The sequence below is a fragment of the Seriola dumerili genome, unplaced genomic scaffold (genome assembly GCF_002260705.1).
Source record: "Seriola dumerili isolate Sdu_G_001 unplaced genomic scaffold, Sdu_1.0 BDQW01000391.1, whole genome shotgun sequence".
Classification (NCBI taxonomy): domain Eukaryota; kingdom Metazoa; phylum Chordata; class Actinopteri; order Carangiformes; family Carangidae; genus Seriola; species Seriola dumerili.
Genome location: NW_019174646.1, coordinates 203,448 through 229,491, shown reverse-complemented (window position 1 = coordinate 229,491; position 26,044 = coordinate 203,448). Strand labels below are relative to the sequence as shown.

The window sequence follows — 26,044 nt, the reverse complement described above, 5'->3', positions numbered from 1 at the left end:
TATCTTTCCCTGTGAGGCCATTGAAGGCAGGTCTGAGTGATGTTGCCCTCCAGTCAGGAGGCTGTAGACATCAAATCACATACAGAGTGAAACTGAATTCTTCTCTCAAACTATACGATATTTGTCAGAAACCCTGTATATAACAACAGATAACAACATTTCAACTGGAGTCCAGAATCTCAATGAGCTACCTGCCAGTCTTTACTAGGGTTGTCTCACCTTTGAATGTTGAAGCAGAGCTCGTCTCTGAGGGATGGAGATTGAACTTCTTTACTGCATCACTGGTCTTTTATTTCACCTTTGGGCTTTAGCCAAGGACCAGGATTACTCTAGGATTTCATTCATGCATGTCTGGGACCACCTCACACTACATGGACCTGGCGAGACCTTGCCTGGCAAAATCAAACGCATCTGAAAAAAAAATCTGCTCAGGCTCCTGCTGGTCTACAGTCGTTAGCCCTGAGCTCATTCACACAGCAGGGTATTGTGCACTAACTGTCAGGCCCAAGAATTTTTTATTCTGCACACATTGCTATTGAAACCATAATATTAGCAATTCTTAGCAGCTTCTTGAGCTGGTTGCATCTACAACTGACACTTTCTGACAACAGTCACAATAAAGGGCATGTAGGGTGTCTTTTAAGAGGTCTTTTCCTCCAAAGCTTTCTGGTGGAGCAGAGAAATGTAGTGGTGGGTGGTAGAAGTGTGCTTATGCTGAATCTACAGCACTGGATATTTAACAATATAGAAATCTAGTGAAACCACACGGATACAGATTGGCACCAAAGTCAAATCACTTCTTCCTTGACCAATTGCCTCACTCTCTACCAAATTGCATTAGTATTGTATTAGTATTGTTCATTTCCAGGTGTCTGAGATGTTGTGCTCTCCAAAATATGGACAAACTGGTCTGAGAACATGACCTCACTAGCGGAAGAAATAATACTGAAACCCCAACAAACCATATGATGATAATAATTTCAGTTTATGACTGCAACTGGTCCAAGATGAGCCAACTGCTTTGTGTTCAGCACCTATAGTGCATGAAAGTAAGAGAGTGGAGTTTAACCCAATGTGGAACATGCTAGAAAAGATTTTGGGCAATGTCACAGATATTTGATAAGTGAAACATGACATCACTCCTGCACGCTTTTAACACACCCCAATAGTGCCTAGAAGGACATGTGGTCCCAATTATCTGTTAGGTAATACAACAGACCAGCAGCAGCTGGTGAAGTCATGTTCATGGATGTATATACACACACACACACACACACACGTAGAGCTTATTCCCCATATGTCTAACATTATAATAGTCTTGTTTTACCATTTGGCTCAGTTCTGTAGCTTGCCATTTGCTCAGTGTTAGCATAAACCCACACACTCACTCTGACATGCAGGGTGCAGCGAAGGGCCATGCTGAGTGACCCCTAATGCGTATTACATAAGAGCTGAGGTCCAATTAACTGTCTCCTCCCCACCCTACATATGGACTCAAGTAGCAGTATGGGCCAGTATATGGTTTAGGGGCCACTGAGACTGAGGGGAGCTTTGGTTTTTGCAGCAGTGCAGTAATATTTTCACTCTGTCTCAATTTATCACTCTTCTCCATTGTCTTTGTCTCTTTTGCCTTATTTAATGGACTACTGACTGACTCACACCCTGTATCTCTCTCTTATTCTCTCTCTTTCTTTGTAACCATCTCTTTCACACAGACACACACAAACAGCTGTCTGTACCCGCTGCACCACCTATGAAGTATAATGTTACTGCAGTACAATGATGAATCTCTGCCACACACTGCTGCCTCAGGACTGACACTGTCAAGGACAGTGTTAGACAGTTTTTTCTGTCCAGAGTTAAAAAACCAACATTTGATGGTTTTTTCCACTGTGAATCTTTTAATGTTTGGAAAATGGTAAAAATGACTGATAATCTGAGTGTCTGCAGGGCTATCAGGTGGCATGGCACAGCTGTCAAATGCCGCAGGATCACAAGAGTGAAACATATTGTTTGTATGGTGAAATCTGTGTTTAATTTCTAGTGATACACCTTTCATGCTATTCATCGGTAAATATTTATTCACTTTAAGCCCTGTGCACAAGAATATCTTCAGTGTGGTGGATGACATGGGATTGCAAAAATAGGGCATGAGACATACTGTTCAACAGAGGCATAAAACGGAAGTAAAACGATGAAACGAGAAGAATGAAAAATTAAACACAAAAAGTTCCTGTGAGAAAGCAAAATGTAAGTTTACTGGACTTTGTTTATTGAAGTTTATTGAACCCTGTTGTCTCTCAGGCTCCACTTTTTGCAGTGTTGTTCAGCCTTTATGTTTCTCAGATCACTAATATGATTTCTTTGCAGAACGTCTTAGTGCTGCACCTGTTTCCCAAGTACAAAGGTGTAGAGAACACAAACTGTTTAAGAACAAAAAGCCGAGGGCAAACAATGGAAATAGGAAATGGGTTTTAAAAGGTGTTAATGCTGTTAAACAACACCAGTATTGTAAAAACTGTATCTGTAATCTGTAATGGCCCACTTAAAATGTCAATGTCAAAGTGACAGCCCTTGCTGTCAGTTCTCTTCTCTGTTTGACTTGCAGTTCGTAGAGGGCCCATATGAAGGAGAAGTTACTGCTGAGTTGGGCCTGTGTCAGTGGACTGTACCTAATGTAGTCAAACTAGGCTGAGGAGGAGACTATGTGAACAAAGAAGAGTGGTGTTCAGTTGTTTTCTCTCTGACCTTGTTTGTGCATTGTTTCCAAACTGTACAGCCTTTCCTTTTACAGAATGCAATACAGGTCATGGTATTGTTTGATGTGAGCAGAGGTCTCTGTCATAGTGTAGGCTGTTTGTTTAGAATAATATTAATAAAAAGCACTTTGATTTTCGTTATGAAGAATTTATTTGGGTGACAAGAGGCACTAATTAAAATGTGAATCTCTGTGAGAAACAGGGTGAAGCATTACCTAACATCAGCATGTGAACCAAATTCATTCTGACTTGAGACTGGTCAAAATAATTTGCTTTACAAGTCTCTTCGTGCACTGTAATATCCATGTTAGAGTATGGACTTGTGCATCAGCGCTGATCCAGATGAACACAAGCAGAGCAGGTTCATCAGGCCAACACCTTAATGGGTGCTGCTAATGGGACAAGAAGGGAAGGGTGCAGTAACGAACACCAACCTGAGGGCAAACTGTTTAAGCATCATGCGGAGACATGCCTCTTTAGGTTTATAGGGTGTTCCTCTGTCATTTACACCCAACACTAGATACCACACCTGCCTTCTGTCTTCCCACACCTGCTGTTAAAACAAGGACTACTCCCTGTCCTAGATTAGTGACTACGTGGGCATATACAGTATATCAGTTTCCCACCAAAAAAAAGAGGGACTGTATATGGGGCACAAAGTTGTACATGCTGCATTTTGTGCACAAAATATAGGTTATGTGGCACAAAAGGACGTTGGGTGCACAAAATATGACAGTAATTCTTCCTGCAGAATTCATGAAATGCTCACTAAGTGTATCTAATTATAATTTATCTTCTGTATACTCATTCTCTTGATTCTGTGGTATAAATGGTAAAAGTTGCTGTTATGTGGCAAATAAGTGACATGCACATACTACATACCACAGAATAATATTTTTAAAATGCAACATGTGTCATTCCATAGTTTGGAAATAGGATTATCCTAACAAAATCAGCCAACATGAAAATGTATCTTTTCTACATATTTGACCCAACGCTGGAAACATTACTTCTATAAGGCTTCAAACCAGGAACAGATTTCTATCCAGTGCTTCTTAGCTGCATAGTGCATGTTTGGTTACTGTACAAAGGCTACTTCTGCTAAAACATCTGTCTTTGTCTTATTTGGCTGTTACGAGGGCTCCCTGTTTCTCCAAGGCTAAGTGCTCCTATCGCAGCTGAGTGGGCTGAGTATTCGGCAAACATTTGAACTTAAGGCGTTGTAGTCCAGGCTGTTCTTTGCTTTGTTTTCAATCTTGAAAAGTGTTTTCACATTGTTTGTTTGAAGGTTTTGTGGCCAATGTTTTTAGCCACTGCTACAACTCCATCACACTTCTTTTCCTTCAGAAATGGTTGGCATTTTGAGATGGAAGATGGATGTTTGTTTTCAAGGTACAGTAAATCATACTGCAGGTTAGATGTGCTATACTGTATATCGCTGTAAAAGTTGTATAGACTCAACTGGTGGGGCCTTCTATTGTAGCAGAGTGTGCAAACAGCAGCCCATTTCCAGCTCAGCACATGCTAAACAGCTAGCTTCATGCAATGGTGGTTTCACTCTAGGAGGACTCCCATTCAAACACAAACATACATGCACCTTTAAATATACACAGCTCCCTAACTACAGCATTGCTTACCTGCATGTTTCTGCCCATTCCCATGACGTGACAGACAAAGACATAGAGCGGAACAAGACTGTGCAACTTGTCCAAGGCTCAGCTAAACACCACAACAAACTCTCATGTTACCAGCCCACAGACAGATAAGTTCCTACTGAGTGCTGGTAAATTTGACGACACTAAACAGAACCACATGACAAGAACACTGGGTGCGTGTGGATTTTGTGGTTACGGTTACTAACAGGGCTCACTGGACAGTCTGCCCTGTGATGCAAGACTTGTCATTAGGAAGGTGAGAGGAGGTAAAGTGTAGTATGACGGCAGGAGTACAGGTGTGTTTGTTTCATATGTGATGTAATCAGTGGAGTCTAGTGTTAAATATGCACAGTCACCTGCTGTATATTCATTGTCTTCTTGAAAATGTCCAGTGAAGAAGGAAAAGCCTCCTGACACAGAACTTTAATTATTTGGGAAAATATTTAGAATGAACCATCTTTGAAATTTTCTATGTAATGTTTTCTCACTCAAAATGAGCCATGCAAGGATTGTTTTTGTTGGGTTATGAAATGTAAACAGAAGAAAAATAATTAAAGTTTTAAGCAGTAATAACTTCCCAAAGTCATGAAAAGGGAAAATTTAGATTTTTAACTTTTAGTATTTGTTGCAGAGTTCAGTTTTGGAGAGTTAGATTTGTGACATCACTATGTAAGGGGTTAAAGTTTAAATTAGTTTTACAGTTTTTGAATTAATTAGAATTTCCATAGATTATAGCATATACTGGACTCTCCTGATCTCTTTACTAATACTTACACTTTGTGAAGCTTTCAGCGCTTCAGCATCTTTCCATTGATATTCCTGTATTAATACTAGAGCTAAACTGATATATCGGCCATTGTACATGTCAGCTGATAAATAAAAAGAAACTGCAGTACGGAAAAGTATATTTGAGGTCATTTAGAAACAGAGTCACTATGCATAATTTGTTGATTTCCCCATTAAATATTTATCAGAAAGGGAAACAACAAAAGAACATGTAGTTTATGGTGACAGTGGAAAACTACAGCTGACCAAAAGTGTGTGTCTGTGGACTGCATACATGTTAAAAGTCTGGTATCAAAAATTCCTACTCACTGTATCAAGATACAGTGAGTAGGAATTATTAATCTGATCCATCTTCAGCCTCGGCCTTCATACAGGATGGTCAGTCAAGGATCAATAGCAAGTTCATTTCCAGTTTCCCCACAGCCTCACAGCTCAGGAGAGTTCATAGACCTATAACAAAGGCATACTGTGCAGAATACAGTTAGTAACAATAGACTGGAAAGTTTGTGAACACTCCAAATGTGTGTTGTGTAACAGCACATTTAATACTACCCTATTTTCCATTTTTTCTACTCCTTATTGATAACTGCTCTGCATGGAAAACAGCCAAGACATAAAGCGGACCTCCCATAAACATTGTTATAAAGCTTAGCTGCACTGCATAGAGGTCATTTTGCTACAGATGTTTTAGTTTAGAATTTAGGCCACAAAATAGTATGAAATATGATGAGGTGGGCTGTAGTTTAATAGTGTTTTCAAATTGTTGTCAGCTTACATAGCTTTACATATGTTGGCACGCCTGTAAAACATAAAATGCTTAGTAGGCTATAAAATGTGCCTAACATTGTGTCCATCTTACAGCATGGAGTATGTCACCTGATACTCGATATCCACTGACGAGCTTAATGTGAAGGGGTCATTTCTTCCCCAGACTTTCTTGACAAGACAGGCTCCAGTGTATCTCCACTATACCTAGATACTACAGGCCTGCTGCTGCTGCTGCTGCTGCTGCTGCTGCTGCTGCTGCTGCACAGGCTGGATATCCTCTGCCTGTTTCTTATTTGCTCTTGCTCCTTTTGTAACCCAGGCACAAGGTTCGTGTGTTGGGAGAGAAGGGTGGAGAGGAGACAAGTGAAGTCTCCTCAGAGCTTACTGCCAAACCAAAAAGCCCCATGTGGGTTTAATTGACTCAGTTACATTAGCTTAATGAGCACATCCTCCGTTGACTTTGTTGAACCAGGACACTCAATCAGCTGTTGGGCAGCAGTTTATTCTAACGATGTTAACAAATTATTAGGATTACTAAACGTATTATCCTGACCTACAGTTTTATAATCTATCATCGATGCGCAACCATGTGCCATGTAGTACCAAGAGTATGCAGCCTTAAACCAAACACTACAGGCAGGGAATTTACTGATAAGCACTCCCTTTTATCGGGAAGGAGGCACTCAACTGTCTAGTCACCTGATGGAGTAAACACCTTCATGGAGCTTTGTATACAAACGGTTTTGCCCCTGTAAGCGTCGATGCAGAGGTGCCGGGAGTGTGGGCGGTCGTACTTCCCCGTTGTCCTCATTGGCTCCCTGATTTTCCCAAAAACACGTGTCTCCAACTCCACCCTCTTATGACTTCTCTGGCGAGAGTTTGACCGACACATATGTCTCAGTACTGTACATGGTTGAGAGTACTGTGTTTTGTAACAGGGATAAATAATATTTTGAAAGCGGTACGGAAAGTTACTTAAAATGGGACTCGCTTTCGCTTTATTAGGACATCTTGGGCAGCCGGGCGTTGTTGTCGGAAGCAAGAAAACAATGTACTTGATTTAGTTGCCCTTCTTAATTTATTGCAACAGAAATACGGTTTGGAAACATCTCATTTTTTGCGGAGCCTATTTCGTCATTTTCTACTGAATTACGACCATTAAAACCCGAAGGAAGACAGTTGTTCGCCTCCTCGCCATGCCGGAGCACATGAGTGCTGGAGAGGAGTAAAAGTTCTCTCGGACCGAGAACACCTGACACCCTCCTCCCTTTGCGCTCCCCACGCCGGCATGACCCTCGGTGCAGTGTCCGGCTCCGACACCTCGTCGGCGGTCAGCTTCTGCTCCTGCTGCGGGGCTAAGATGGTGCCCTACTTCAGCGACGACGCGGTGGTGTCAAAAAATCAGATCAACCAGCTGTAAGTTTGAGAAAGGAGGCAACTTTTAGAGGATAAAAGACTGTATTTGAGAATGTTTCATACAGTAATTCACAGTAATAAATGTATAAAAGTACATAAAACAGGGACACAGTGAAGGTGCCATGAAGTACAAGGGTCTCCATTCAGATTACAGATAACTACAGCACCCGATAACACATGTGTACAACTTAACTCTGTGTATATGAAATTGACTTGTTGTATTATGGACAGTCAGACTGTTAGCACTACATTTAATTATGGACTAAATGCTTGTGAACATATTTGGAGATAGGAGGAATAAGGTGACAAACTTCCAACACTGTGAGTAAGCTGACACATTTATCACAGTTTTGCAACATCAGTGTCAAATGTATTTCCTGGTGACGTTGCAGGCTCTTACTCATGATGATGCTTCCTTTTGACGTTACTAAGACATAATGGCTTTGCATGTAGCATGAATCATCATACCTGTTTCACAGGTCCAGACACACAGCTGGGAAGCCACATTGCTCATGAATTACTGAGCCAACATAAATCACCTGAGGGCCATATCAAGAGTTTTTATGGGGTGTTTTTGTTTGTCCAAGGCTGGGACATTGTTCAACATGTGAGCACTTGGAGTGATGATTATTATTGAAATTGAATAGGAAATTAAGAACTTTGAATGTAATCTTAAATAAACAAATCAGAAAAATAATCCAGATAAGCCTGCAGAAGAAGAAAAACAGCAATAATTTTAAGATTTTCTCTATTTTTGTCTGAAATGTGATATATATATATATATATATATAAACTAAGAACTCATGCTAATGACCGAGGTCTCTGACTCATCTGAAGATAATGTATCTTATGACAGTGGATCTCCTTGTAACTTGTAGGCTACTCTGTTAATGCTCACATGCGTGACTGCTGATCAGATAACATTTTGTGACCTAAAAACACAAATCCTCTGAAATTAACTATAGCTGTGCCTCCCACAGGTCAGTAGAGTGAACTAAATATTATATATGTTTGGAGATTGTCTTTGTCAAGATGTAAGTCAGTGATCTTATCTGTGATCTGCAGTGTCTCCAGACATCAAGGCAAAGTGAGGCAGAGGCTTCTTTTTGCTTGTGAGATGTAAAAGGATTTAGTTGACTTGTCTATGCGGTGAAGACAAGTCTGCCCTTCAGGACAGATCAAAGGCTAGTCTCTTTCAGTGTTTCCAAGCTCTCATGTGGAGTTGGCTCAGATAAGCTTAGCAAATTTTAGGGGAGGAGGAAATCAATGCATAAATTACTGCAACTGGATTAAAAGATGATCAAATCAACATTACCCAATTTTCCACAAAATCAGTTTATTTAGTTCTAGTGTGTTTCTTTTGCTGTTGTTTTGTAACATTTTCGTGCAGTCAGTAATTGCTTGTGCCCTGCATGAGAACTGGCCTTCTGTCTGGGTTTTCAGGAAAGTCAAGGACAGCCTGTGTCTTGGTTGCATTGTTTTTCAGCTGTTTCACACGTGATTGTGCAGTGAGGTTATTGAGTAAACTGAACACTTACTCTTTATTAGGACTGCACCCAGTTTTTTAAGGAAATAGTTTGCACAAGGAAGGTTTATGGTAAGATGTTACTGCAATACACACACAGTGTGTACTAGCAGACATGTGTGTCTAGTAAATAACAGCAGATGTGGGAATCTTCTGACTTCCTGGTTGTGTTGGCCACATTGCATGGCGCTTGTTGGTTGTTTTCATCACCACCCTTTGTATTGCTCAGGATGGACAAGGGCGCTCATCACAACTCAGGGGATTATAGCATCCTTTGATTTATGGGACCTGGTGTGTATGTGTGCATTGTTTATAGTGTGTAGAGTGTCCGTATGCGCCAGAATGTCAGCAGGACTCTAATGTTTAACCAGGGTTTGAATGAGTAATTACAAGTCTTCAGACTGTTGATGGAGTTAAGTATTACCTGTAGCTAAATGGCATCTAAAACACCATTGTTATCCCACCAATTTTAGAAATACCAGTAAACCCCTCTCTTCCGCTCCGTGTGTGTGTTTGTCTTGCGTATGTGTTTTCCAAAGAGAACAGATAAGCGTGAAACGTGACAAAGTGAAGTCTAGATTTGAGTGTGTGTGTGTGAGAGACTTCAGCAGCTGAACAGGGAAATGGGCAGCTGGATATAGGTCAGTCCTTATGCTTGTGTGTCTGTGTCTGTGTGCACGTGATGCATCTAAAATCAAATGACCAAATAACTTGGTTTACGTTTGTTTAAGTAGCTTCAGTGAATGACATGATATCAGACCTACCTAGTGTATCACAGCTAGCCATATTTATTGCGAGACATCTGATAGTGTTTATAAATGGATATGTGCCCTGAAAGTTCCTTGTGTTATAAAGTAAAGTTGTTGTTTTTTTTACTTTTTTTTTTTTTTTTTTTAACCACAAGCTTTAAAAGTGGGAATGGAACCCCTTATTCAGCCACTGTTCCTACCAACTGAGCTAAATTTGTATTTTACTGAGCTCCTTCATTTCTGTATCTCTGCCTTTAGTTAAAATGTAATCTGAATCCGTCTCAGAATAGTGCTGAGCCTGGGTCAGGTATGTTTGGTTCACTAAGGTGGCTGTTGCTCCGACCATGGCTTACATGCTGGTTTACCAAGGAAACTGGAACAAAATTGTAGCAAAACTTGTGGTCCTCACTCGCACACAAACAGAAAACACTGGGTCTAGGCAATATGTCAGCTGGCATCTGTGCCAGTTGATGAAAGTCTATCTTTAGTGTGACCTGGTATCCCTTTCTCTTTATCCGTCCTGACCCTCTTCTGCTCTGGCTGCCCTCATCTGCTCTTTTCTTGTGTCTCCAGCTTTGCCCAACAATCTGTTCTTAAACTTTTTTTTTGTGGAAATTTGCCTCTATTGGACAGTTTGACAGTAGAGTCATACGAAGAGAGAGATGACGTGTGACAAAGGTCTCAAGCCAGACTCGAATTAGGACATTGCATTTTGGTCCATTGGTCCACCATGACACTTCCCGAACTTGACTTTTCTCTTTGCACATCCGTCAGTGTCTTCAGCTTGTGACACATTTTCCATAGCTGTGCCTCCAAGCTGCAAGGGCAGAATGTGCTAACTCCCTGTCTTTCCCATGGGCTGTATCCGTCTTGGGTGCAAACTCACAAGGCCTTAGCAGGGCCTGCCCTGCATGCAACCAGGCCCTATATTTATCCCACTCTCCTCTTTAGAGTTACTAATATGGGCACGGACAGGAGGGGGGGGTCACCCAGTTATCTGCCCACTGTGTGGAGTGGTCCTTACATAGTGATGATTGTGTCTGTGACTGTTGCCCTAACAAGTACCTACCGCTTCACTTCAGCCCAAAGCCTGGGATGGCTGAATGCCAAAAGATGACCCACCCCACTCGCTGCTGCACACTCTGACTGGGTCTTCTTTCTTTATCTCCCATCCTTCACAGCCCACCCCTCATTCACATACCATGTGGAGTCAAATTCAATTGAACTTGTTACCCCCTTCCTTGATTTTATCCCTCAGTGTGTGTGTATATTTTTGCAGTTAGATTAGTTAGTCTCATGAACGGGCAGCTTTCCAGTTGTCTTGATATTTTTTTCTTAATTTATTAACTTTTCTTGTAAGAACATAACATTAAGGTCAGCATTGACATAATGTAGCTAATCTGTGTACATTCCATCAGACTGGTTAATGTTATCAGTCTCTCATGGTGCATTCCAGAATTACAAATTTATCAGTTAAATGAGTTCAGTTCAGCTGCATTACGTAATTTGAAAATGTCATGACAGGGTCTCACTGATGCTGAAATTTGCAGAATGGGTTCACTCAGACTGAAAATGTGGTGTTTGTGTGTGGAATGGGCTGGTCAGCAGCGGTTATTTTAATGTATTATTTTGTCTCTTTCAACCAATTCTCCAAAATCCCTAAGACATTCAGTTTAGTATCATTTATGAGAAGGGAAAGCATGGAATCCTTATGTTTTAGAGACTGGAACCAGTGAATTTTTGGCTTTTTTGCCTCAAGAAATAATTCAATAATTATTAATGAGCAAAAAAAGCAAATACTGATGGATTTTCTGATGATCAATCAATTGATTAATTGACTAATTGTTTCAGCTGTAGTGTGGAATAAATGGGTGGTGGTGGTATGTATTAGTGTGTCAGGGATACGGTATGTTTTGTGTCTACTTAACCATACTTGGTTGTCATACTTGGTTGAAAACCAGTATCAATAGTCCGACCACATGCAGGCGTTCAGTGTTAAACCTCTGCATTGAGCCATCACTGGCATGTCAAGGAGAAGCCCCCATATACAGTATGTTGTCCGTTCTCTTCTGAATACAGTCTGTTAATAGCTTAAACTTTTAAAGGATTACCGTATTTTTAGAAACTGTACTGGAGAGTCGTTCACACTCCTCCACCTTTCCAACTACCAGGCTTAGATTCTACTTTCTCAATGTGTCTGTGTGCAAGTGTAAAAGGTCACGCTTGCGTGCATGCACGTGCATGACTACGAGTGTTATATTACAGATGACATTGTACAGTAGCACTGCTATACATGGTCATTGCCAAGTACAGTACGTGTGTGCGTGTGCGTGTGTGTGTGTGAGAGAGAGAGAGCTCAGTGGGACATGATACAGCAGGAATTGAGGAGAGTGACGGAAATTAAAACTATGACGAGAGCCAAAGTTTTGAGAAATGCAGAAAAGAGGAAGCGAGAGAGGCAAGAGTGAGAGGAAACAGCTGGGTCAAGGGTGAGTGGGTGGGTTATGGGAAATAAACTCAGCACAAGGCTATGGTTTTGTTTTTTTTTTCTCCCTTGTCTCTCTTGTCTTTGTCTCCTGATCCTGTACATACATGGTCTCAGCAAAATTCAGGAAGGACAGTGTGATGGCTGAAAGGATGGAGAGATGAAGTTACAGAGAAAAAGGGGATGACAGGAAGCCTAAATGGCAGACGGCACTGGCCTTTTTTTTGCCACGAGTGTGAAACTGAAGAACTGCAGAAGTTGGGTTCATTGAGTGTAGACCTGCAGCTTGTTGCCAAGGGCGGGCTAGATTATTCAACACAGTGGTTTACCATCAAAATAAGCATATCCACCAGCTGTTTGCGTAACTTCAACAGATATATGTGGCTTTGATGTCATCACCTCCCTTTGATTGATCTCAGTGATCCCTTTCTTTGTTTCTGGCCCCAGAGGCTACGAAACTGCCCTCATTCTAGTTTAGCAGAACAGGTTGGCCTACTCCCTGGATCAGTGTATCTTTGTGAGTTATAACTTCACACACACACCTCACTGACATTTACTATATTTGATCTTTTAAAAAAAAAAAAAAAATCATAATAGCTTAATTTAGGCTTATTGTGTAAAATATTAAATGTTAAAAAACTACAGCTGGAGATATTCAAGTCAACAGATAAATAAAAATACAGTGGAAATGCTATTTAAAAAAAGGGGTTTCTGCAGAAATCCTAAGACCCAGCTTTAAGACCTGGGTTTGGCTGGTTGTCAAGGTTGTGGCTGCATGTGTTTCTGTTCTTAGTTTAACTTGGGGTATAAAATCTGCACAGCCTATACACCCAGTGTGCTGTTTTTGTTTCTAAGATGCATTCACCCTTAGTCTGCAAGTGCTACTTCAAACTCGCTCAAACTTTTAAAATGCATGATTTTGTTTTTGCAGAAGTTCCTTTTGTGCTCTCTGCATCCAATAAATAAATGTTGCAGCACCATTGCCCTAGTGCCTGCTGTCTAAGTGGATGACTTCTTGCACTGCATCATTAAGGTTATGGTTTACTGGTCCCATGGCTGTCACTTGACACGGTCATAAGCAGCTGCAGAAGTAGGTCTTCCAACCAGTTTTATTGGTATCTTGTATGACTTTGGTTAGTGTGCCACTGTGAGAATCTAAACAAAAACTTAGTCAGAGGTGCTCACTGTTTGATATCCAGTTGAAACACAGTTTATAATGTGTCCTCCTAGTCAATGCAGTGACCTCAGTCACAGTTAATAAGATTATGTGTTCCAGAGGAACAGAACCCTGTTTAATACGACCTGCTCTTGTGTGCAGTGCTGTGTGCTGGCCAGCTCTTATCTCTGCTCCAACATAGTGGAGGAGGGGATTCGCTCTGTCTTCCCTCTCGGACCCCCGGTCTCCTCCCAATTCTCCCATTCCTCCCTACTAGCAGCTGTTAGTGTGAGTAAGTCTGTGTGTGTGTAATCCAGCTGTGTGGAGGAGCAGAGAACATTGTGTTCTGAGTTCACATTGGGGCTTGGATCTTGTTTTGCTTGCATCGGTCTGTCAGCTCTGATTTGGGGAGCCTGCAGACTCGAGGCCGGCTGAATGGAGCATTGTGACACTGACATAAGCCCATGACAACGCCCGTCTGTTCCTTGTCCCCATCTTGTGCATATTATGAGGAGTTGGGGTCAACATGTGCAAAGAAGTGATTACAAATGAAGATTATATGTATAATTACATACAAGAAATAAATATGATTAGATAACTTGACAGATGCTTATGTGTTTTAAGCTTCTATTCATGTCTTTGTGTTTCTTTTCTCTTTCCTCCCAGTATCAGTGAGAGCTTCCTCACAGTAAAAGGTGCAGCCCTGTTCCTTCCCAGGGGTAACAGCCCCACGCCTAACTCTGCACCTCGTATCAGCCAGCGCAGGAACAAGCACACAGGTAAAGATTTGTTCACACTGGACGCACACACAAATGACAGCTGCATCATCTCCCTGCATTTCTTTCCTCCTTATTTGACTCAGAGATGAACTCCATGGAGGAGGTTGAGATTAAATGGCAGAGAGTGTTTTCAAATGAACATTCCTGTACAGCATCATGGGTAACAGCTGGTGTTAACTGCACTGAGAATGTTTCACAACAAGGCTGATCAGTCAGTTTGCTGCTGCACTCAGTGTGGTGGACAGCTTGTTTGTTGGATTTTTTTTTTTTTTTTTAAACTCACAAACATTTTAGGATACTAAAAATTGAAAATTAAAATCATAGATACAAGAACATGTGTTGCTGCTTGTGAAAAGGCAGCATTTGAAGACCTTTGTGTTGTGAAATGGGGTGATTCTATAAAAAGCATCAGCCTCCTTGCTTGTTTCACAAACAGGGCTTTCTTTTCTCTGATGTATTCAGAGTTCAGGTCAGATATTGGCCTAACTGAAAGAGACTCCAGTGTGAATGCACTGGAAACTTGCCACAGGGGAAATGATACAGTTTCTCGGGTGTTATGTCAACTTTTTAACTATAAAGAATGTGATTGTTGTACAAAATAAACTGAAACTAAATGAGGATGTTGAAACCCTGTCTGTTCAGGTGACCTCCAGAAACATCTTCAGACCATGTTCACTGTGCTGCGGCCGGAGGACACCATCCGACTGGTCAGTAACAAACAAACACAGACACACATACACACACAGTAGCAAAGGAGCAAAGTGGCATTGTTATCAGGGAGATTATACTCCAAACAGAGGGGCTGGTTTCACATCTTTGTTAGCAAATGTTACGTACAGAAACTTAATGGATTTAAAAATAAAAGTCGGTGTTGGGAAGCGTTCTCGCTGGTCCCTGCAGCATCTCTGTTAAAGAAGTATTCCAGTAGTTTAGTATTGGACTTCTGTGAGTCAGAAGATTTGTGAGAAAAAATTGATCAAAATCAATCCCTAGTCTGGAGCAAACTTAAAAAAAAGTGGACCTGCAGTGCACCTCAGTAGTGTGTTTTATTACACCCTCCATTCCAAGTAAACACCCACATATTTCAAACTCCACAGCCCCAGTCTGTAATGCCAGCTTTGTGTTAAAAGTTTGAAGTCTCAAAAAAAAAAATCTGTGATAACCCTGATTAGTATTTTCTCAGACTTTCGAAAGTGCCTCCAGAGCCAAAGAAGACATTACACAACTGTTTTCACAGTTTGCCTCTCCTCTGTTTGCCCATTTCTCCACCCCTCTCCTTCCTTAATCTGTTCTTTCTATCTTTTCTTCCAGGCTGTGCGTCTGGAGAGCGCCTACCCTCAGGTAACCCGCTACATGGTAGTGGTCTCCACCAACGGTAGACAGGACACGGAGGAGAGCATTGTGCTCGGCATGGACTTTGTCTCCTCTGATAGGTTAGTGCCACAGCAACAGTGCATTATTCTGTCTTTTAGTGTTATATTAACTCTCATTAAATCCCAGACTTGTGACAGCAACTTAGAAGAGTTGGCACGTTACATCTGTTTGCAGTATGTTTTTAATTCAATTTTAAGCTTCTAACTGTAATATATTTAGCTTTCATAATGGTGATGTGGTCAGCAGCTAAAATGAAAGTTTTTCAAAGTGAAGAATAAAGTAAGCAAGCCTCTGTCTGACTCCTTTCTTCTTCCTTTACTGTTTTGCCATTTGAATATCATCCTGTATTATGTCAAACCAGTGTATCTTGTTTTCTTGTGCTGTTGTTTAACATGTTGATCTTCCTGCCAGCTGCTGTACGGTGGGTCTGGTTCTACCTCTGTGGAGTGACACTCTGATCCACTTGGATGGAGATGGGTAAGACACCACACCTACGTCCTGCTTCCTCTTATTGCTCCCAGGGGCAACTGACTGTTCTGATCTCTTGTTTAGATGTTGGTATTATTTAGCTGTTTTGTTGGTGTTGTCAGATGGCTATAAACTATAAGTGGACATCCTGTTTCTAATCTCTCTCCCTCTCTGTCTCCACAGTGGTTTTAGTGTGTCGACAGTGAGCAGGGTTCATGTCTTCAAGCCAGTTTCTGTTCAGGCCATGTGGTGAGCAACCTTTTATTTTTTCCAACAAATGACAGCTATGTGAAGTTGCATCAAGGTTAAGGTTGCAGCCTTAAAAAGACTCGATCCAATACTGTCCCCCTTGACTTTGACCTCCAGCCTTTTATTTTTGTCACTGTTTCTTATCTTCTCTCTCCTCCTGGTTTTCCCATTATCTTTCTGCTTTCCAGTCTCATCTTTATCGCTCCCAGTCCCACATGCCAGTGCTGCCTCTTCATTTCCGTACTCATTGTCTTCATTTCCTTGTTTTCCTCTTCTTTTGTCACTTCGCTCTTCTTTTGACCTCGCTCTTCCTTCAGCATTCTCTGATACCTCCGTTTATCTGCAGTAATATCTATAATATCTCTGTATTATGTCTCTTCCTCGCCGTAATCTTTCCGTTCTCCTCTTCCCATCTGATGTTCCTTCATTTCTCTTACAAATTATTCAGCTCACCTTGCTTGTTATATTTCTCATATGTTATTAGTCATTCCTCTCTTATCTTTCTATCATGTTTTATCTTTTTCTCCATCTTGTGTAATTTCTCCCTCATATAAAGAACACATTTCCGTTTACTCCAAACTTCACTTTTTTTGTATTTTTTTGATAATCTTTAGACAACCTCTCAAGTGTCAATCATTTTCCCTCTCCATGTCTGCTTCAGGTCTGCCCTCCAGTCACTCCACAAAGCATGTGAGGTGGCTCGCTGCCATAATTACTACCCAGGCAGCCTGTTCTTGACCTGGATCAGCTACTACCAGAGCAGGATCTCCTCTAACCAATTGTGTATCAACGAGTGGAACGCCATGCAGGACGTCGAGTCGCACCGTGCAAACTCACCTGTTCCTTTCACTGACCTGTAAGTAGAGGAGGACAGAGCTGATCACATGAATATATAAACACACACACTACACAAATCCACATTTCTCACAGATGATATGATATAGGTATATCTGGATTTTTGTCTGGTTTGCGGTGCATTCCAGACATAGAGTCATTTTCACAAGTTTTCATTTTGTATGCCAGAGAAGCCCCCATTGATGTATGGTGTGAAATTCCTGTGGAGTGAATACACGGCTCAACATTTTCAAATCAGAGGATGTGTTGAATGGATACCCACAAGAAACACAACATTAGATCCCAGAGGTTAAAATACATTAACTAAATAATATAAAATGAATACGGCCACTGGTATTTAGTAACTAAAATACGAAAATTCACAAAATGGTTTGAATCGATTCCAAAAGTTGTTTTTGGCCAGCAGTCGTTGTAGTTCCTTTTTCCAGAGAAGACAGGAGAGACAGGAAATGGGGAGGCAGAGAGAGGGGGAATGACACGCAGGAAAGGGCCATCCGAAGCAGGAGTCGAACCGGGGGCCAGCTGCAGCGAGGACTGTAGCCTCAATATATGGGGCGCCTGCATAACCCACTGCGCTATGCGACGCCCCTCCAGGGAATTTTTCAAGCAAAAACTGATGTAAAAGCAAAGAAGGTTAAGAATTTTGGACTGCACAAATGTAGGAAGGTCTTCATACATGTACGGTATATCAAAAGCTTGAAGTGATCTGAGCTGATGGACTGAAGTGATAAACCAAGAAGGCTCACCAGACAGCAGTGGTGTTAGTCTTTGTACATGACACGTGCACATGCATTTAGCAGTGTGTGAGAGGTGTAGAGTACAGGAAAAGCATGTATGCAAATGTGAACAAACACATGTGTACCCAGAAATGCACAACTGGAAGGAGCTGAACATTTGTCTCACAGAAATGCACATACTTGCATCACAGATTCACTGAAAGCCAAAGCTGTTTCATAGTAGCTGTATTTTAGGCAACATCAGAAGAGGTGTCTTCAGTCACATCTTCACAAAAACATTGCCTAACCTCTCTTCACATGCAGACAGTATTGCCTCATCTCTACAGCCCTGGACTCTGGAACTGGGGTCACATGCTGTCTGTGACCTCTCAGGGTAACAAGAAACACCAGAGAGGGGCACAAACAAAAACAAAAGCAAACATGCTGGCACGGCTGAACTGTGTGCAGAGACTCATGATCATTCACACATACACAATGTTGTCAACATATCCACATGGGAGCATAGAAAATACTTGGGAATGACACATGCTGCTGGATTTATGTCTTTACTAATACCAGGGAAATTCCCCTCCCTGCTGCTTAGTCACGTGCCTCGCTACCTATTTGGAACGTCTCTCTCTCTCTTTCTCTCTCTCTCTCTCTTGCTCGCTCACACACACACACACACACACACACACACACCTCAGAGATCCTTCAGTGTCCAAAATAGCTGAGGCTTTCGGCAGCTTGATTTATGTTTTAAAAAAAGAGAATCCAGACAGACAAATGGGTAGACCAAGACAGGGACGGACAGAAGCAGGTGGCAGGCAAAGAGGAGGTGGTAGAGGATGGAGGCAGGATTAAGAAAGAGATGTTTTGCTACTGCATGCACCTGACGCTCATGGATGGAAAGAATAACAAGTTCCACTTAAAACTTGACAATCAAGAAACACCCATATTTACTGTCTTCCTGGAAACAGAAATACTTCAGAACTCCCTCTCTGCAGGAGGGGTGTTTGCCATCTAATGCACTTATCATCAAGATCACCACCCACACATTATGAGCTCTGATACACACACACACACACACACACACACACACACACACACACGCAATCGGTCATAAAGTCCCTGTTTGTCTTCCCGCACAGGCTGACTGCCAAAGCTGCATGACCAGCTGATGTTTGTTGACATGGCAGCTTGTTTCCCTGGTAAACCATTGAATGAATGGTTGAGATAGCAGGAAGTGGTTTGATGTTGGCATGTTTTCGTGTTAGTATGATTTATTAGACTTGGTGTGAATTCCCGTAGGCTACTTCCCTATCGGATTCAGCAGAGTGGCAGAATTTCCCTACCTCTGTTAATCATTAGCGCCATTCTTCATGTCGTCATACACTCGTCACACATGTGCTGCTTTTTTTCTCCTTTATTTTTCTGACCAGCCATCCCTCCCTCCCTCTGGCTGTCTTTGGGCAAGTCAAGACTTGTTGTGTGGTGAAAGTGTCACTGGATGTCGGTAACTAACCGGCATTTGTTGGCAGGGGTGAAAAGGTTTTCTTTCTCTCAACCCTGTGGACTCAGTCTCTTGGGGTCAGTAACATATTCAGCAGTGAGCTAAACAAGCAGACTCTTTCCAGTGATCTAACACAGATATATGCTTTTGAGTCTGCAGCTACACACCTGTGGCCATCGCACCGCCCCCTCTTTGTAACTGCTGACCCACACTACTGTGTACTATTACACTGAGGAATCAGCTAAAAGCAAAACAAGAGAAAATTAGACTACGTAAGAAGGAGATGCTCGCAGACGAACTGAGCTCTTCTCTCCTGAGAGGTAATTAGGCCACTTGTTGGTATCATCAGCGTGACGTCCAAAGGCTAAATGCGTCCCCCAGCAGAGTGGTTAGAAACAGAGCCAGGCACAACAACAGGCATATTCTACAAGAGGACTTTGTTGTGGATCGCCGATGGGCCACGCTCTCAGATTTTCTATTCCCTCTCCAGTTTCTGAGAATCAGACAAAGTGGCAATTCTCTTGTGGAACAAGTAATCTCATTGAGACTAAAGTGAAAATGAATCAATGAACAGAAGGCAAGGGCTGTTACTGTGACAGTGAAGGTGGTTCTTTGTGTCCAAAATTGCTTTTTTAGGCCAAGAGAAAATGTGTGAACGGTGTTTTTGATAGAGGTGTTTGTGTCTGTATGTCCAGGCCCACAGAGAGGGAGCGCACAGAAAGACTGATCAAGATGCGCCTCCGAGAGATCATGATGCAGAAGGACCTGGAGAACGTCACCTGTAAGGAGGTGAGAGGCACATAGATGATTTACATTTACATTTAGGTTTAAAATAAATCTATTTGTTTTGATATTCAAGTGCAAATTTTCACCATTGTTTTTGCAGTAGAATTTTTACTTTCCACTCTTGCAAGAACAGGTTGAATTTCTCAGAAAAGCTTTTTGCAACAGATTTTACACTGAGTGATCATTAACAGTCATGGTGCTTCCCTGAATTGTTGTCATCCTTTCCCAGATTCGAACAGAGTTGGAGATGCAGATGGTTTGTAACCTGAGGGAGTTTAAGGAGTTCATAGACAACGAGATGATAGTCATCCTGGGACAGATGGACAGCCCCACTGAGATCTTTGAACACGTCTATCTGGTAAGAACCAGGAGCCCTGTGGTCTCGTAACCTTGGAACTTCCCTAACCACATTCATCAAAATTAAGATATTAGTAGCCGTAGTAACCTGCAGTTGGTTGTGTCAAAGTTGACGTTAAATGACAGTATAGGCATTTAACTTGCACTGTTTTCTTATGCGTTGAATAAACCTGTGAACACCTTGATACTGACGGGACCTGTGTTGTCTCCAGGGCTCTGAATGGAACGCCTCCAACCTGGAGGAGCTGCAGAACAGTGGGTAAGAGATCAGTCACTACAGAACTCCTGTGTTACTTAACTCACCCTACAAACCACACTTAGTCAAACGCACACTCACTAATCTCACTATCACTAAATGGAAAGATTACATTTTGTGTATGAAATATGTTTCCTAATTAAAATGAGAGAATCCATTACAGCTGCATTAAAGTATTGTTGTTCATGCACTGGATTTAATCACTCTGTAGTCAATGAATTGGTTATCCACGCATAAACTAAATTGATTTTTGATAAAATAATCTTAAAACTAGGTCCACCAGGTTGCTTTTTTTGGAGCTTTAATCATTTCAGGGGATTTTTTTTTTCCAAGGTCTGTTTTACTAATGTCTCAAATCTGCATCATCAACACTAACCAACCTGTTTGTTTATAGTTTACAGCAATGTTTGACCTGTGTGGTGTTAACCAAGCATTCATCATCTGAATAACCTGCATGGAAATATGAATTGCTGATAGTTATTGTTGACAGTTAATGACATTAAAAGGTCAGCAAGTCAACCTGCCTCTGCCTGTCTCTCATGCAGAGTGCGATACATCCTGAACGTGACCAGGGAAATAGACAACTTCTTCCCGGGGATGTTTGAGTACCACAACATCAGAGTGTACGATGAGGAAGCCACCAACCTGCTGGAGTACTGGAACGAAACCTTCAAGTTCATCACCAAAGCCAAGTAGGCTAAAACACACACACGCACACACAGCTTCAGTTCTCCCAGCGTTCTCAATGTAGTCCTTGTAATGCAACACAATCTCTCTCCTCTGTCTCTGTTAGGAAAGCTGGTGCTAAGTGTCTGGTTCACTGTAAGATGGGCGTGAGCCGCTCCGCCTCCACAGTGATCGCCTATGCTATGAAGGAGTACGGCTGGGACCTGGACACTGCCTTCGACTATGTGAAAGAGAGACGGACTGTCACCAAACCAAACCCTTCCTTCATGAAACAGCTGGAGGAGTATCAGGGAATTCTGCTGGCCAGGTGAGCTTTCATATAGAAGCGTCTGTCCTGTAAACACATTCTTTATGGTTTATTTTGGAGCTAACATACTATTGTTTTTCTTTTCCTCCACAGCAAACAAAGGCATAATAAGCTATGGCGCTCCCACTCTGATAGTGACCTATCAGATCGCCCAGAGTCAATGTGCAAAGCTTCCTCACACTCTCTGGGACACTCCGACTCTCACAACAACAACACCGCCTCCTCCCCCTCCTTACATCACTTCCTGGGTGTGGCTGTGCTGCAAGCGCTTGGTGCTGAACCTGAAGACTCTGCCAAATCAAACAACACACACACCTCTGACTCACACACGCACACCAATGGTGTGTGTGACTCACCGGTTCAGGAGGAGGTCAGATCAGATTGTGCAGACCCCCTCCTGCTTCCCCTCCCCAGACCCCGAGCAGCCACTGTAGTCCCAGAGGAAAGACTGGACAATTCAGCGAGCGTGGCTGTCACTGTGCCTGTTGCTGTACCCCACCCGCCACCATCGCTCCACATCCTACCTCCTACTCCTGAACTCCAGCGCGTTCACCGGGGTCCTCCCACACATCTGTCCATTTCAGTGCCCAAAAACAAACCAGCAGAACTGTCTCTTAATTTGCCTGAGCGAAGCAGCTCAGAAGAAATCTCTCCCCTCACTCCGGGATCCACTGACTCAGACATACTAGATCAATCATTATCTGATTTACCAAGTGACAAACACAGCCCTCTCAGCCCTGCAAACACCACCCCTCTCCAACTGCTTCTTCCCCTCGCTCCCAGTGACAATAACAACAACCCCAGTGAGTTACAAACAGGCAGTGCCTTCGACAGCCGCGGCGATGCCGATGGGTCTTCAAACCACAGCACAGACAGCATCGACTTCTTCAGCGCTAGAGAAAAGTTTCTGGGCTTGGCCCAAGATGGCAGAACTCGGACACTTTCAGAGCAGGCACAACAGAGGACATCTCTGTCCCATGACGAGAACAGAGAAACGGAAGCTAAGGAGGAAGAGGAGCATGGGAATGAGAGTCAGGTACAGACTTCTGATTCTTCAGTTTTTGTCTTTGATATCATAACTTTCATGAAAACGCGTGATTGATTGTAAGGCTGTAACAAACACATGTGAATCATCACCTAATCTGTAGATTAGATTAGATTCTCAAATAATTGATTGGTTTATAAAATGTCTCAACATAATGTCGTGTCGCAGCTGCTTAAAGAGCTGATTGTGAAGGAGCTGACAAGTGTTGTTGTTGACCAGCACCAAGTTCCAGTTCTACCAGCGCAGTGGTCTGTGACAGTAAGCAGCTGATAGGCCTTGAGTATCAGTGAGGCTACATAAAGATCCCCATTTCTAGTACTAATCACACTGGAAGTGAAAATGGAACCTGATTGGATCAGATTTTGTCTAAAGGACCACAAGATAGCAAATAGACTATGAATAAAAAACACATCACACAGTGAATCTACATAAATCATAGTGACACCTGCTGGAGGGTGAGAGAAGAGTCAAGACAGTAAAACTTAAGTAGAAGTAGTACTTAATGTAGTTTAATAAGAAGTAATTAGATACTAAATCATGACCTATAATAAAAGGAAGACTGTTACTGCTTCACACAAACACACATAGTAGAGAAATGGCATGAACCTATGACTAATGCAGTGTGTATGTCTCTTTTGCTCTCTGTCTATCAGACATCGCCGCAGTCCGAAGACAGTGTTGACAAAGCCAGCCCTGAACGAACTCATCACCCTCCCCATGACAACGGAATATCAGTCCGCCATATTGTCACTGAGATCGAAGCCATATGCCACCCTGCGTCTTGCCTTTCTCCTACTCCGTCCTCCACCTCGTCTTCGTCGTTCCCTCCATCCTCCCACACCCCTGAGCTCATCCGACCAGAGCTTCAGGAGGAGGCAGAGTCTTCTGAAGTTACGCACGGCTCTTTAACTCCGCCTTCACACCCACAGTCTCCTTCCATGCTGCCGTGCGACTGGCCGGCGGGCTCGGTGCGGCGGGCCACCAAGCAGCTGGAGCAGAAGCTAAGACAGGAAATGGAGATGGTGGCGTCTCAGCGATCCCCGCTGCATTCCCCCAGCACTGAACACCCTCCTGTCAGACTGTCCCTGTGCTCCCCGAGCACTGAACATCCTCCACTTCGCTCCCCTCATCACTCCACAGAACAAAGGATCACTCAGGGAGAGATCATGGCTGTATCTGCTAAGTCCAAAGACAGAGAGAAGCATACAGGGTCAAAACATGAGCTTCAAAGACTCGACTCCTCAGGCACGGACACACTCCCAGACCCTTCCTCCTCCCTCAACTCAAATATCAGCCAAGTCTTTGGTGCTATACCTGTCACTGTGCACACATCCATAGATAGCCATACTGTGACATCATCACTGGCCTCTACTAGTCAATTTGTAGAATCATCTCTAAATACCTCAGCCCAGTCCCAAGGACAGAGCCAGCTCCACAGCCAAAACCAGCAGTGTCAGACCCTGCCCCAGGCCTGCTCAAACCAAATGACTGTGGATGGGGTGACAGTGCAGGAGTCAGACACAGATGAGAGACTGGAGTCCAGTTCCCAGGGCAGGCAGGCAGGGGGCTGTGGCCCCGGATGTGATGCCCAGAGCAGGCTGGCTCGTGGCAGCCAGGAGCTGGAGAGGATTCAGCAAACGCTGAGAGAGCTGCAGGCTTTCCTTCATGAGGGCATCAGCCTGGAGACAGCGGACAATGAAGTACAGGAACTAGAGCAGCCTCAGGGGCTGAGAGACGCTATGGACACAGAGCCAGGACCTTGTAAAGGGGCAAGTTCTGAACAGACCCCTCCGGGGCTAGAAGTAGGGCAGCGACTTCGAAAGAGACGAGAAGGGAAGAGTTTCCTGGAACCAACAGGATGGCACAGAGCCATGGAGCTCGAGGCTCGCATCCGCCAGGCAGGCCTCACCCCCCCTTCTCTCATGAAGAGGTCGGCCTCTTTGGCTAAACTGGACTGTCTGGAGCTGTCAGCCAACGACCTCAGCGACTTGGACCTTAGGCCACACACCAGGACAACATCAGCACACTCCCAGGACTCTTTCAACATGTCCCCGTCTCACCCAGACGACACCTGGAAGAAGCAGAAAGTGTTGGCTCGAAACACTTGTGCCGAACAGACATGTTTGCCCCGTGACGACTCATCCTCGTCACGGTCCCTCGGCCTCTTCTCCGCCCCTCACTGTTGTTCAAAAGAAGAGACAAGTGAGAGGGAGGAGCCAGATGGCAGCGGGAACAACGCGGTCATTACATCACGTCAGCAGGGGAGGGGACACTCGTCGAGACGTTCACGCAAAGCGTCTGCTGAGAAAAAGCAGCGAGCCGTCACTGTGCTATACAATACCATGTAACCTCAGTGCAATGGACTGGAACGGACACAACTGGAGCTGTGCACATGTATGAGAGAGGCTGCATGATGTGTATGAATGTGTAGCAGGTAAACTGTAGGCCGTGTGTAACCTCCCATGTATGTACAGTGTGTAAGAATTGAATGACATATGTTTGCATGTGACTCACTGGATGTGCTGTTTCAACTGGAGTTCAGGTTTGTATGTACAATAATGAAATATGAATGTCCGAACTAAGACTGAACAGGTGCATACTGTACGCACTCCACTATGTCCCTTTTTTTTTTTTTTTTAAAGAGACATTCGTTTTCAGTGTGTGACCCTTGCTGCCCGGACAGAGTTTCTAAGGCAACAGTGAGAGGGGCTTTTTCTCAAAACATGCACTTTACTGTTTAGATGATTTTCTTTTTATTTGAAATCTGTTTCTTACCCCGGGGAGGATTAATTTGCACTGATCTCAGTAGACTTGTCTCGGTATGAGTTTTTGTTTTCAAAGTGGACAGACATGTCTTTATTCAGATTTTTAATTGAACCAGGACAAAGCTGATATGTGTTTTTTTTTTTTTTTTTTTTTTTTTTTTTTTTTTTTTTTTATTCAGTGCTTTAGCAGTAAATAAATATGGTGAGTTTGTTTCGACTGTAGTGACATTGTTCTTGTGTTCAGCTTCATCTCACACACAAGGAGATGACTGATACAGGCTCAAATGTAACCAAATGTATCATTGACTTTACTGTCACCTGCTGGCCAGGCAGAGAACTACAGTTTTAAACATCTCTTAATGCACATGGGAAGGTGGGAAAATGTTTAAAATGTAGTTACAGGAGTTTTACCCTGGAAAGAAAACACTGAAGAGTTCTCCAAACTCACTACACTGTGGTCAGATGGGTGGAGATCAACCCTACAACCTTTAGAGTTGATAGAAATATATTCTACTTATCATGTTTAACTACAAGTAACTGTGTCTTTGAACAAGTCAATCCTGTCTCCTCAGGGATACAATCTCAGTA

General features: G+C 42.9%; 1 protein-coding gene across 1 annotated transcript; it reads left to right on the top strand.

The window, feature by feature from the left end:
- Positions 1-7,166: 7,166 nt before the first annotated feature.
- Positions 7,167-25,583, top strand: ssh2 (slingshot protein phosphatase 2). The gene is made up of 14 exons (XM_022761230.1): positions 7,167-7,384; positions 13,966-14,078; positions 14,721-14,785; positions 15,390-15,511; positions 15,864-15,929; positions 16,104-16,169; positions 16,831-17,025; positions 19,949-20,042; positions 20,269-20,397; positions 20,609-20,655; positions 21,198-21,344; positions 21,446-21,646; positions 21,740-22,682; positions 23,345-25,583. Exons 1-14 carry the CDS (start codon positions 7,257-7,259, stop codon positions 25,037-25,039), a joined length of 4,011 nt encoding a protein of 1,336 aa, XP_022616951.1. The 5' UTR covers positions 7,167-7,256; the 3' UTR covers positions 25,040-25,583.
- The last annotated feature ends 461 nt before the right edge of the window (positions 25,584-26,044 follow it).

Bases quoted from the DNA above. Each gene is read 5' to 3' on its own strand.
- ssh2 (XM_022761230.1), top strand. From the start codon at position 7,257: ATGACCCTCGGTGCAGTGTCCGGCTCCGACACCTCGTCGGCGGTCAGC. The intron at 15,512-15,863 runs GTTAGTGCCACA...TCTTCCTGCCAG, and splicing joins GACTTTGTCTCCTCTGATAG to CTGCTGTACGGTGGGTCTGG. The intron at 21,647-21,739 runs GTGAGCTTTCAT...TTTCCTCCACAG, and splicing joins CAGGGAATTCTGCTGGCCAG to CAAACAAAGGCATAATAAGC.